This window comes from Dermacentor variabilis, chromosome 4, assembly GCF_050947875.1.
Source record: "Dermacentor variabilis isolate Ectoservices chromosome 4, ASM5094787v1, whole genome shotgun sequence".
Classification (NCBI taxonomy): Eukaryota; Metazoa; Arthropoda; class Arachnida; order Ixodida; family Ixodidae; genus Dermacentor; species Dermacentor variabilis.
Window position 1 is genome coordinate 188,668,980 of NC_134571.1, and position 14,261 is coordinate 188,683,240.

Sequence of the window (14,261 nt, forward strand, 5' to 3'; positions counted from 1 at the left end):
AGTCGTCCGTGCCTCTTTGACAAGAATAATTCGCTCGCATTTTATGAGCTGACAGAGAAGGCAAGATATCATGATTACTGATTTCTACGTGATAGCATGAAGCTTGAGGCTGCAAATAGCTGTACAAGCCGACTACCGCTAGATCAAAAGTGTACAGCTGAAAAAGGGCTGTGATTTCAGAATCAGAATCAGAAAGACTTTTTACATTCCTCAAAGAAAAATAATAAGCTGCTCATGAAGCAGCTTGACGAGGTCTGGGGCCCTACAGGCAGCTGCAACAGCGGCAAAACAGCAGTGTATGTCGCACACCTGTACAAGAAAAAAAAAAGCAACACGCGAAACAAAGAAAAAAAACTGATCGCGCCAAGCTGTGAAGAACTAGAAAAAAAATTACGTATAACATGCACCCATACAAAACTATATCGTACACTGACTTGTTATGCTCCCACGTACGCGCGCAAACACCCGTAGAAGTGGCGCGCATAATCGTATATATAAGCACATATATATACATATACATACACACGCATATACATTCAAATATACACACGCACTTGGAATATATACACACCACTCTAGTGCACACATGTATACCTTCAAATTAAATATTTTATGAAGAATGAACTGCTGCAAGAACGGAGAGCGAGAGAGAAAAAAAAATGGAAATTAGACCAATGCCTGCAAAATCATTCCAAAATAATCCACACAAAACAACGCCCAATGCCGAATGTAAACTACATGATATAAATCAGCTGCCGATTAAGCAATTCTGTTTAAAGGTATTGCTTTAAAGCACGTTTATTTATTGGGGGGCCATCAATTAAGATTGTATTAGCGTTCAGGGTGTAAGGTATTACATACTTTAACATTTGTTGATTGTTTCAAGGGCGGGGTACACTTTATCCAAACCACCATAGTCCAGCAAGCTTAAAGAACATGATTTCTTAGCTCTACGTGCCGCGCGCGGTCGTAAAGCACCCCGGAAAGCAAGAACGCCAGTACCCCGCTGCCGCTTGCTGTACGACTGGTGGCACCGCGGCGACGGCTGGCTCAAGTGGGCCACTCGCAACATTTTTAGGCGCCTGCAACAGGCTGCACCTGTGCCGTTTGACCGAGTGGCCGTGCAGACGCATATATTGACCTATCATTCCCAATTTGTTTTATTGAAAAGTGTATCAAGAGATTGCTATGGTGAACTACCACTATAATTTTTGTTTATGATGTGTAAATCACTGAGCGAGCATAATTTACCATTGTTACTTATACTGTGCCTTTTCTGTACATCATTTTTACCTCCCTTATGTTGCCTCTCCCCTCTATAATGTACACTTACTCTGAAGGTACTGTAAATAAATATCTGCTTGTGGCTTCAAGCGTTCCTGCGATGTTATTACGCTTTATCCTTCTAAATTTCTTAACAATATAATTTTGAAAACATCACGGCAGTAAGACTCCGAGCAAAAGCACAATCATATCCTGTGAGTGTGTTACGTTTAAGAGAGCAAGATTTCGTGGAAAATGATCGATCTGCAGAAACCCTGAGCCGTTTGCGGCCACAAGGACGAAGTTCAGGTGAATCAATGCACAACCAACCATTCCAACGCTGAATTTCTACTCTCCATATAGTTGAATCCCGCCGTATTTTGAGATACTGTAATGCCGGTAATTCGAGCCAATCAGAGAGGTCGCGGCAGCCATCTGCCCCAATCAGAACTGGCAAGATGTAGAATTGATTATTATGGTGGAATTTGATGATGCCCAGAATAGCAGCCTGGCTGAACCGCCACACTTGCAGCTTCCGCAGGTGCTAGCACTGGAAATGTTTTGCAATGAAAATTGTTTACAGCGAAAACTATAGCACACTCGGTAGCATACAGTACCAGCTCCACGAGGCTATGCCCGGGTCCGTGGAAGCGCCCGCACACGTGGTCCGTGAAGTTGCGGCACGGCTCGAGCAGCGGGTTAAGCTGGCCACGCAGATATTCGGCCGCGGCCAGGCATTCGCGCGAGTAGCACACGGTACCGTCGTCCCTCTCGCGTGGCGCCTCGGGCAGCGTGGGCGCGGCTTGAAGCCCCAACACGTACGAGATGACGTAGAAGCCGAGCGCGCCTGCCGAAGCACCGACGATCCCGCCGATCAACCAGAAAGCCGTCGCGGCGGCGAGGGAGACACCGTCGCGCACAATCACGTCACCCCGCTGCTCCTGGCGCTGTGCTGGTTCCTACGTTAGAAGGAGCGAGCGTCTGGTTGATCGGACGGATTGGACTGCTTGAAAATTAAATTGCGGGGTTTAAGGTCACCGAAACTGCAATGTGGGGTATGAGAGATATTGTACTGCTGGGCTCTAGAATAATGTTGACCACTTTAGGTTCTAAAACGTGCACCCTTTGCACGGTATACGAGGGATTTTGATTTCCGGCCGAATTAACATACGCTAACCGTGGCCAGAATTGAACCCACGACCTTGTACTCAGCAGCACAATGACATAGCCATTGAGGCATACAACGGCAGTTACCGAATTGACTGACTGCACTGACTGATCGAGTGATTTAATTGTTGATAGTAGGAGTGACCTTTTTATTTACAAAATGATTATATTTATTTAAAAAATTCACAGGGTCTCCTATGTTATACCTAAGACGACTTAAGGCGAAAGCACAAGTGCCCATTCATTAAAGACGGGAGCATGACGTACACATCCCCCTTAATCCGCTTAGTGTACTTCGCTTAGTAATCTTTCTTAATTCCAAAGGTCGAGGGTTCGACTCCCAAACAAGGTCGCGAGTTCGAGTGCCTTAGTTAATGCTGTCCTAGTTAACTGCGCCTTAATCAATATCGCATTCATTAACACCAAAGGACGTGTGTTGGACTCCCACCAAATGTTGTAAATTCGAGTGCCTTAAGTAACTCTATTATAATTACCTGTGTCTTAATCACATTCACCTTAATTACCAAGGGTGATGGGTTCGACTCCCACCAAAGGTCGAGGGTTCGATTCCGATCAAATTTCGCGGTTTCTTGTGTATTTACTCGATTTTAATTAACTGTGCCTGAATTAAGATCCCCTTCATTAGCACCAAAGGCCGTGAGTTCGAGTGCCATCGAAGGTTGTAGGTTCGAGTGCTTTAATTAACTAAACTACCAACAAAGGTGGAGGGTTCGACTCCCACCCAAAGTTGTGGGTTGTAGTGCGCTAATTGAGTCTATATTAATTACTTGTCTCTTAATTAATTTCGCCTTAATTACCACCAAAGGCGGTTTCACCTGCCACCAAAGGCCGAGCATTGGCTTCCGATAAAAGTTCGCGGGTTCGAGTGCATAAACTTCATCTTAACTGTGCCTTGTTGCGTTTCGCGTGCGACACGTGGTTTTGCCAGCGCGACTGCGGCGGGGCGGCAGACATTTTGGCCCGATCGTCGTCGCCGCAACGCTCATCGCCAGGTGTTTCCAGGCGCGACTGCGGCGATGCGACCGCAAAGGATCATCCTCTCATTACAGTCATTGTGCCCGACCGGCAGCGCTACAACAGGGTGCTACGAGATCGTGCTCGACATGGTGCTACGGCAGCGCTACGACAGTGTGCGTCACCATTAGCCCATTGTACATTCACGTGCTCGTCTTTTGAGGGGTTCCTTCTTGCCCTCAACTGCGAGAGTATAAAAACAGCTGCCCCCGGACGCCAAAAGGAGGGCTCCGATTTCTTCTGTTGAGTAAAGTGCTCTCCCGTCTCTCTACTTCGGTCAACCTGACCGCCAACTCTTTGCGATGTTAAAATAAACAAGTTGTTTTGTTGTTACCAGTCGACTCATGCTTTGCCGGGACCTTCGGATGCTTCCAGTTGTACCCCAGGCCGCCAGGCCAACGCTACCCTTGGGGCTTGCGACCCAGGTACAACCACGGGCGTCAGCGCCGAGTTCCCAACAGATCGTACCAGCGGTGCGATCCAAACATCTGGTTGGCAGCGGTGAGATCGCCTCCGACTTCAAACAACTGTCTGCCAGCGGTGAGATCGCGACAACGGAGGCCAGCAGCGAAGAGATGCAGTTGACGGTATGCTGAGCAGCTCAACGACGATCCGGGAGCAGTGCAACGAGCCCTGTGTGACGACTGGTTGCCTGCAGCGGAACGACTGCGCGGAATTCCTGCCTGCGAGGTTTGGTGAGTGCGGGACTTTCTTCTTCTGAGCTTTGCCAGGCTTTTTGTTAGTGTCAGAAACAGAGCTGGTAATTGTGGTTGTCGTTGCTGCCGGGTTAGTTGCGGCAAGACAATAGTAAGCAGTAGAGAAAGCAGCATTCAGAGCAGCCATGGATTTGAAGTCGTTGCGCAAACCGAAATTGTTGGAGCTTGCAAGAGAGTTGGGTCTGGATGTCTCGGACAAACTCAGAAAACCAGAACTGCTAAAGGCTATTCTTGAGTTAGAGGCTGAGGATGACGAGCTGTCGGAATGCCTTGAGACTATTGAGGAGAGGTCAAAAAGACAGGAGCGCGAACTTAAAGAGCAAAAAGAGAAACAGGAGCGCGAACTTAAAGAGCGAAAAGAGAAACAGGAGCGCGAACTTAAAGAGCAGAAAGAAAAAGAAGAGCGCGAACACGCTTTGGAAATGAAGCGTCTCGAGATAGAGATGGAACGCGCTCGTAATGGAAGTCAGGCACACGGTGCAGGAGAACGCGTATTGTTCAAAATGACTGACCTGATGCGGCCGTTTAAGCTTGGAGAGGACATTGGTTTGTTCCTGGTTAACTTTGAGCGAACGTGCGAGAAGCAGGGGTTCTCTCGGGAAACGTGGCCACAGCGCTTGCTCACTTTGTTACCCGGCGAGGCGGCCGACGTAGTCGCTCGCTTGGATAGAGAGGAAGCAGAGGATTTCGACAAAGTAAAATCAAGTCTGCTAAAAAAGTACCGGCTGTCTGCGGAGGCGTTCCGTCGGAAGTTTCGGGAAAATGAGAAAGGCAGAAGTGAGTCATATACAGAGTTTGCGTATAGGCTTATGTCGAACATGCAGGAGTGGCTCAAAGAAGAGAAAGCGTTTGGTGACCACGATAAAGTTCTGCAGTGTTTCGGGCTAGAACAGTTTTATAGTCGGTTACCGGAGAACGTGCGATACTGGGTCTTGGATAGGCCAGACGTTTGTACGGTGGCTAAAGCCGCTGAGCTAGCCGAGGAGTTTGTGACGCGTCGGGCTCGCGGAGCTAAGGACGGTCAAAAGGGTGAATTTGGCTCCAAGTTTGAGAGGCCGAAGTTCACGCCCATGAGATTTAAGGGGGACACGCGTAGTGAGGATGCGAGTGAAAGCAGTCCGACCAAACGTAAAGAGACGGCGGCAGCCAAACGCAGAAAGCGGTTCGAGATGAGACGAGCGGGCGTTTGTTATACGTGCCAGAAGCCGGGTCACTTTTCGGCGCAGTGTCCGGAAACAACACCAAAAGTTGTGTTTTTTTCAATAGGCAGCACTGACGAGAACATGAAGCTTCTCGAGCCTTACATGCGAGACCTCCTCGTGAACGGGAAAGAGTGCCGAGTGCTTCGCGATTCCGCAGCTACGATGGATGCAGTTCACCCGTCTTACGTAGAACCCCATATGTTCACGGGCGAGTGCGCATGGATCAAGCAAGCCGTGGAAGCTCATAGCGTGTGTCTGCCGGTAGCAAAAGTGCTTATTGAAGGACCTTTCGGAGCGCTTGAGACGGAGGCGGCAGTGTCATCTATGCTGCCCCCCCAGTACCCGTACCTATTTTCAAACAGGTCCGATCACCTCCTGCGCGAGAAGGGGCTTTTGTTTGGTGAAGCTAGTGTTCAGGCCTTAACCAGGTCGAAGGTTCGGGAGCTCGCTGCAAAGGCGGTAGTTGCGGGGCCGACGTTATCAAACAACGAAAAAGGGTCAGAGGCGCAGCAAGCTGATATTCCGAGCACGCCCGAACTGAATAAACTTGAGTCTGTAACGTTAAAGGCGCCAGATACTGGAGAGGAAACGCCCGACGCGGGAAAGTTAGAAGAGCTATCTACTGATTTGCTCATCGCGCCTACGTCAGACGGACTTGATAGGTTGCTAAAAGTCAGCCGGTCGGCTTTGATAGCCGAGCAAAAAAAGGATGGCAGCCTGGAAAACGTGCGCTGCAATGTCAAAGAAGGTATCGCCAGGAAAACTGCGCGTTTTGTGGAAAGAGGTGGAGTCCTGTACCGGAAGTATCTAGACCGCCGAGGAGTGGAGTTCGATCAGCTGATCGTGCCTCAATGCTATCGTCAGGATCTGTTGCGCTTGTCACACGGGGGTTCGTGGTCCGGACACCTTGGAGTTAAGAAAACTAAGGACCGTCTCTTGCAAGAGTACTATTGGCCAGGGTGTTTTCGGGACGCAGACCATTTCGTGAGGACATGTGACACTTGTCAGCGGGTGGGCAAACCAGGGGACAAATCGAGGGCGCCGTTGAAATTGGTACCTATCATTACGGAGCCTTTTAGACGGCTCGTTATTGATACTGTGGGACCTCTGCCGGTAACAGCCACGGGGTACAGACACATTTTGACTGTGATCTGCCCAGCGACAAAGTTCCCTGAAGCAGTGCCGCTTAAAGAACTCAGCTCAGTTGAGATAGTTAATGCACTACTGTCCATATTTGCGCGAGTTGGTTTCCCTGCGGAAATCCAATCAGATCAGGGCACAGTGTTTACTAGCGCTTTGACGACAACTTTTCTCGAAAGGTGTGGGGTAAAGCTGTTACACAGCTCAGTGTACCACCCACAGTCGAATTCCGTTGAGAAGCTCCACTCCGTCATGAAGCGCGTGTTGAGAGCGTTGTGTTTTGAACATCGAACTGACTGGGAGCTGTGTCTGCCTGGGGTGATGTTTGCTTTAAGGACCGCGCCGCATGCGGCTACGGGGTTTTCGCCAGCTGAACTGGTGTACGGTCGCTCGCTTCGATCTCCGCTTCGCATGCTTCGAGAATCGTGGGAAGGTAGGGGCGACGACCCAGTCGTGGTGGAGTACGTACTTAAGCTCCTCGAACGCTTAAGAAGGGCACAGGAGTTGTCAGGTGAAGCAATGACAAAGGCCCAGCAGAGGGCCAAGGTTTATTATGATCGGACAGCCAGGGCCCGTCGTTTTGAGGTGGGCGATGAGGTCATGATATTGCGCACATCGCTAAACAACAAACTAGACGTGCAGTGGGAGGGCCCAGCACGAATTGTTCAGAAACTGTCGGACGTTAACTACGTGGTAAGTCTGCCAGGAAAGCGGAAAGCACAGCAAGTTTACCACTGTAATCTGCTCAAACCTTATAGACAAAGGGAAGCAGTGGTGTGCATGATGGTAAACGTTCCTGAAGAGCTTCCGGTCGAGCTTCCGGGACTAGGCTCAGTGACGAACAGGGAAGACACCGGTCAAGTCATTAGTGACCTTATCAGTAAAGCACCGCTGTCGCCCGAGCAGAAAACCGAACTACACCAGCTATTACAAGAGTTTCAAGGTCTGTTCTCTGAGAGGCCTGGTAGGACTTCTGTACTTACTCATGATATAGAACTTACCTCCACAGAGCCAGTACGATCCAAGGCGTATCGGGTGTCACCCCGCCAGAGCGATATTATGGAGGCTGAGGTAAAGAAAATGCTACAGCTCGGTGTTATTGAGGCAGGTGAAAGTGATTATACCTCCCCTTTGATTTTAGTTGAGGTACCGGGCAAGGAACCTCGTCCTTGCGTCGACCAGCGCAGGCTTAATTCCATCACTAAGGATCAAATTTATCCGATCCCTAACATCGAGGAGCGCCTTGAGAAAGTTAGTAGCGCTCAGTTTATTTCCACCCTAGATCTTGTCAGGGGTTATTGGCAGGTTCCACTTACAGAAGAGGCTAGTAGGTATGCGGCGTTCATTTCACCAATGGGAACATTCCGTCCTAAAGTGTTGAGTTTTGGTTTGAAGAACGCGCCATACTGTTTTTCAAGTCTCATGGATAAAGTGTTGCGGGGACAGCAAGAATTCGCTTTACCGTATCTAGACGACGTAGCGATATTCTCCGCATCCTGGTCTGAGCATATGGCACACTTGCGGGCAGTGCTAACCCGCCTGCGCGAAGCGGGCTTGACAGTCAAGGCTCCTAAGTGCCAGTTAGCACAGGCCGAGGTTGTCTACCTCGGTCACGTGATTGGTCAGGGTCGTCGCCGCCCCTCTGAAATAAAAGTGGCCGCTGTGCGAGACTTTCCGCAACCGCGCACCAAGACCGATATTCGGTCGTTCTTGGGTGTCGCCGGCTACTATCAGAGGTACATCCCTAGGTACTCTGATATCGCGGCTCCCCTGACGGATGCTCTAAGAAAAACAGAGCCTCAAACAGTCGTCTGGGACGAGACAAAGGAAAGAGCTTTTAGCGCCCTAAAGAGTGCCCTAACAAACCAGCCTGTGCTACGATCGCCAGACTATACAAAAGGGTTCGTTGTTCAGTGCGATGCTAGTGAGCGAGGCATGGGCGTTGTACTGTGCCAACGGGAAAATGGAGAAGTAGAACACCCCGTCCTGTATGCTAGTCGTAAGCTGTCCAGTCGTGAGCAGGCGTATAGCGCCACCGAGAAAGAGTGTGCGTGTCTCGTGTGGGCCGTTCAGAAATTGTCATGCTATCTAGCCGGCTCAAGGTTTATCATTGAGACGGATCACTGCCCTCTCCAATGGCTGCAGACCATCTCTCCCAAAAATGGCCGCCTCCTGCGCTGGAGCCTCGCTTTACAACAATATTCCTTTGAGGTGCGTTACAAAAAGGGGAGTCTCAACGGTAACGCCGATGGCTTAAGTCGAAGCCCCTAACGTAGGAATCAGCCTCAAAATTGTTTGTTACTGATGTTTTTCTTCCTGAGGCAGGATTTTTTTTAACATATTGCTTTTGTTTAGTGTTTCAAAGTGATGATATGCTTTCTAGTGCAATTTTTCAATTTGTGGACGCGTTCTGAGTGATGCTAGACTACTGTAGGGAACTAGGCAGTGGTATAAAAAGGGGAAAGAGCCTGGCAGGGCTTAGTGAGGGTTGTGCCGTGCTTGCTGACTGAGCGGTTGAGTTTCAGCGTAGTTCTAACGCTTGCCGGGAACGAGAACAAAAATGTGAACTCTCCCGAAGTCACTTTGCAGTGTCCCGTGCGAACCTGAACGAGAGAACGAGGCCTTCTCTGTGCGCTGCGCTCAAGAAACGTCGAGGGACGCCCGACTTCGGTTATGAGCATCATCGAGCGACATCCCTCCGGACAGCGGATGCAGTCCCCTGTCCATCGGGATCTCCTTCCCCCGGCGGGGCGGTCTGTTGCGTTTCGCCTGCGACACGTGGTTTTGCCAGCGCGACTGCGGCGGGGCGGCAGACATTTTGGCCCGATCGTCGTCGCCGCAACGCTCATCGCCAGGTGTTTCCAGGCGCGACTGCGGCGATGCGACCGCAAAGGATCATCCTCTCATTACAGTCATTGTGCCCGACCGGCAGCGCTACAACAGGGTGCTACGAGATCGTGCTCGACATGGTGCTACGGCAGCGCTACGACAGGGTGCTACGAGATCGTGCTCGACATGGTGCTACGGCAGCGCTACGACAGTGTGCGTCACCATTAGCCTATTGTACATTCACGTGCTCGTCTTTTGAGGGGTTCCTTCTTGCCCTCAACTGCGAGAGTATAAAAACAGCTGCCCCCGGACGCCAAAAGGAGGGCTCCGATTTCTTCTGTTGAGTAAAGTGCTCTCCCGTCTCTCTACTTCGGTCAACCTGACCGCCAACTCTTTGCGATGTTAAAATAAACAAGTTGTTTTGTTGTTACCAGTCGACTCATGCTTTGCCGGGACCTTCGGATGCTTCCAGTTGTACCCCAGGCCGCCAGGCCAACGCTACCCTTGGGGCTTGCGACCCAGGTACAACCACGGGCGTCAGCGCCGAGTTCCCAACAGATCGTACCAGCGGTGCGATCCAAACAGCCTGTAATAATGTCGCCTTCATTAACACCAACGGTCATGTTTTCTACTCCCACCAAAGGTCGAGGGTTCGTAGATTTTTTGTACTGTTCGTCTACGACGCGTTTTCATCGGCGGCTGACTGACTCGTGAGATGTACAAGGTTTTCGCCTTAATAAATGCATTCTTGAAATAATGATTGTTTGACTAGATTGATTAAGTGATTAGTTTTATGGCTGGCTTGCTTAATCGTAGATTGGTTGGCTTGTGACAAGGTATTTCGACTCGTCCCACGACGGCCAGAAAAACATCGGCAGCAGCGACAGTTCTGCTATAGATCGGCGAACGGGCCGCGCGACACCCGATGTAGACGGAACTTTCCAATGCCATTCCTCTTTCTTACAATCAGCCCCTGGCTGAAAAAGAAGCCATCCCCGCGACCTACGGCGACCATGACACGATGGGCTCATGCTGAGGCTTGAGCCTCTCTACATGAACTATTTCACGTCCTCGGCGACTGTGGTGGCTTGGGGCATTGGTGTCTCAGCGATGTAGTTCACGGGCGAGATCTGGGCTATGACGCGATATGGACCATCAAATTCCAGCAGTAGTTTGGAAGAGCGGCCAGGGCTCGTGGGCCGTATCCAGAGCCATAAAAGGGATTCAGTCGGGAAGGTAGGAGCGGGTCAGCCCTCACCATCTCAAAGCTTTTGGCAGGATTGGTCTCCAGTAGCGAGTGAGCGGGTGAGCTGCAGACATTCCTTGGCATGCTTAACAGCGGTGGAAACCGGAGTGCACTCTGAACCCTCTCAATGACATGGAAAAATTGTATGCATGGTACAGGAAGGTTCGCGGCCATAGAGAAGGAAAAACAGAGAAGATCCTGTTGTGGCTTGTTTGGCGGCGCTGTAGGCGTATGTTACGAACGGTTGAACAAGGTCTTAGGAATGATCCGAGGCGACATACATAGACAGCGTGTCGCCTAGAAGACGGTTGAGCCGTTCCGTCAGACAATTGTTCTGGGGTCGATAGGTGGGGTCTTGCGCTGTATAATGTGGCACTGATGAAGCCGGACTTCACTATTTTAGAAAGAAACACGCGCGCTCGGTCACTCAAGAATTCAAGAGGAGCGCCGTGGCGAAGAACGAGGTGATGGTGGATGAAGGAAGCGACGTCGTCCATTGTGGACACTGGGAGTGCGGCGGTTTCCGCGTGCCGCGTCAGGTGATCGACCGCGATTGCGACTCAACGGTTGCCAGCAGCATTACATAGGAAAGAACAATAAAGATCAATCCCGACACGGCCAAAGGTGCGAACTTGGCATGGAAGTGACTGTAATGGTGCGGCTTGATGACGAGCCGATTGGCAACGTTAGTAATCGGGGCCACGAGTGGACGCATTTGCTCACGTAATTATACATGCCCCGCAAGTGAGATCGAAGTCGAAGTCGCGTGTATATGTGTCTTGGATACACCGCCATGACCATACTGCGGAGAATGATTCAATGTCACTGGTGGACCGGTAAACTCAATGCGTGATTGGTTGGCTGCTCATTCGAACGTCCCGAAGTAAAGTAAGTAAATTCTGCGGAAATTGCGCAAGTTCAGGGAGTTTCATTATAGAGGAAGTAAGGCATCCATGCACTTTGAAGCACCACGAAGCTACCGAGGAAAAGCGTTTGTTTGCTTATAGTTAAAATTAAAGTAGATTTTGGGGTTGTGCCTGCCAAAACCAGGATCTGCATGATTTTGAGGCACGTCATAGTGGGGTACGTGAGGTTAATTTTCACCAAGTGGGATTTCTTAAAGTTCACATAAAGTCAAAGTGCACGAAGGTTTTGTGCATATGGACCCCACTGAAATGTGTCTGCCGCGGCGTTCAGCTGCGCAAGACTATAGCCACAAAGCTATAGTGGCAGGGTCCTGTAGAGTGCTTCCGCGCTTCGACCTATGGATTCATTCGCCATCGCCCTACAGCCTGCTGCCTGCCTTCTTAGCTGTGCAAAGCAACTGTGCCAGATAGCCGATGATACCGGTTTCATTCCCTGGGCGGGCCGAAATTGTTTTACCGAAGCATTGTCGCAGGAACAACTACTTCGCAGCACCTTTCGAAGTGCAATGGATTATAACTATCCCGCAACTGTCTACCCATCAGAAATGGGGTCCCTAAATCGCAACGGACAATTACGTGTTATTGAAGTAACGTTGCTTACTTGAACGGCGCCTTCCGACTGCTCAGAGGGCATGGGATACGCGCTTTTGCGTGGAGCACGACGTAGCCGTTAGAGGAATCTTCTTCTTCTGCCTCTTCTTCTGATCCTTTTTTGGTAGCACATGATGATGATGGCGATGGTGGTGTTGGTTCTATTTTATGGCTCGTATCCCACCTAGGGGGATAGGCGAAGAGTCGGCCGGTAGTAGGGAGCTCAAGAAAATTCTTATTCGAAGAAGAGAAACGCAAATTAAAAGGAAAAACAAAACGCGATACCACAATAATTAGACTGGAATGTGAGCGAGCAGTGTAAGAGTTGGGGTCTGTCATGTAAAAAGTGGTAGCTGGCTCATGCCGTCGTCCGACTCATCTACGCTGAACATGTGATAACAACCACGCCCAACTAATGGTGAATGTCAGTTACCCACCACCATTATCCACGCCAAGAACGTTGTTGAAGGGAGCGACGTGTTCTCGTCGATAACCTGGCGTACTGAATTTATTTACAGTATCTAAATGAAGAGTGGAGAACGTTACATATCCTCAGTATAGCATGACTGAAGTGAAGCAGCCTGAGGAGCCGAAAAAATCTGCTCTGTCCTCCCTAGATCCCCAGGCCAGGGAAATCTGTAGCCCCACATTCGTCCAGTCGGGGCGTCCAAATTCGTCCAAAAGTGGACTCGAGTCCCTGTGCCCGCCCGTCCGTTGCGGCTCGACGTAAACTGCGGTGACGACGTCAGCGGCATGGATCACAGTGTCCGCCACACAACAGTGAGGGTCGACGCAGTTTGGAATGTGCTGTGACCGCAGTATGAACTCGACGTGAAGTGTCATGGGATGTAAAATTTTTGCGAAATAGCGAAAGACGGGCGACTTTACGGCGGTTAACTACTTAAATAAGTGCTAGGTTAGTTTTCATTGAGGTTATACTCGCAAAACTCTTATATTTAGAATGAAACGAGTAGACCTACTTTTCACAACTTCAAGTGAAGTAATAAGATTAACGCGACTGGGAACGCATATTGCAGGTGCATATGGAAGTTTCGAGCACATTAGAGTCTTGTAAAGCTGTAGTTTAACATGTGTGTGAAGTAGCAACGACGGGCAATCTTACGGTGGCTTGCTACTGAAATAAGCGCTAGGTTAGTTTTTCTGAGGTTATACTCGCAATATGGTTATAATTAAAATGAAACGAGTTGACCCACTTTTTACTAGTGGAAGTGAAGTAATAAGATTAACGGGACTGGGATCCCATATTGCACATGCGTATTGAAGTTTCGAGCACATCAGACACTTGTAAAGCTGTAGTATAAGATGTTTGTGAAATAGCGAACGACGGGCAACTTTACGGCGGTTAGCTACTGAAATAAGCGCTAGGTTAGTTTTCATAGATGTTATACTCGCAATACGCTTATATTTAGAATGAAACTAGTAGACCTACTTTTTACTACTTCAAGTGAAGTAATAAGATTAACGCGACTGGGAACCCATATTGCAGGAGCCTATAATAATGCAGCAGCCTCCACTGGGCTTTGAAACCTAGACAAAAAAGTTTAGACAGGTCTTGACAGTCTTTAAAGAAATTCAACAATTTCGATATAGCGTCACTAGGGTAATCTTGGGTCATTTGGGTATTCATTGCCTAGATTCTTCCTGGAAACAAATGTTTGAAAGTACTTCGATTCTGTATAGGGCTCAAAGCAGGATGACAAGGGAGGTTGTGGAGGCCTACGAAATTGCAAAATTAGAGGAAAGGTGCGTGAGCAAGCCTTCACTGCCACTATAAGAAAAGGAGATATGATTCCTCGGTTTATCTTTGTAACCATTGCTGCATATGTTTTCGCCATGCCTTGCACACGTGTGCACTTCATCAAAATGTACCACTGAATGTTCTTTTTTCTCTCACATTTGTTTCCGCTTGTACGGTATATATTTATCGATGCGTGCGAAAATAAAACCTATAGTTGAAAGCGAAGCGCTGTGTCTACGTATCTTTCTACGTTTTCGTTCAGTCGCGCTTAGACACTCTATCATGTATTCTAACCAACCAGCTCGCCAACGTGTTTTAAAGGTCAACCAATCAAGTTCGTCGTGGAAAACGTTATATCCTTCCTTACACATATCCTTAACGTACCAT

At 49.2% G+C, this 14,261-nt stretch overlaps 1 protein-coding gene across 1 annotated transcript in view; it reads right to left on the minus strand.

The window, feature by feature from the left end:
* Window positions 1–12,211, minus strand: part of LOC142578473 (uncharacterized) — a 55,218-nt gene extending 43,007 nt beyond the window's left edge. Inside the window, exons 1-2 of the mRNA XM_075687856.1 lie at window positions 12,126–12,211; window positions 1,881–2,222 (exon numbers count right to left, since the gene is read on the minus strand). Of these exons, the coding sequence (XP_075543971.1) occupies window positions 1,881–2,222; window positions 12,126–12,158 (375 nt within the window). The 5' untranslated portion in view covers window positions 12,159–12,211. The remainder of the gene's footprint in view (window positions 1–1,880; window positions 2,223–12,125) is intronic.
* Window positions 12,212–14,261: the final 2,050 nt, after the last annotated feature.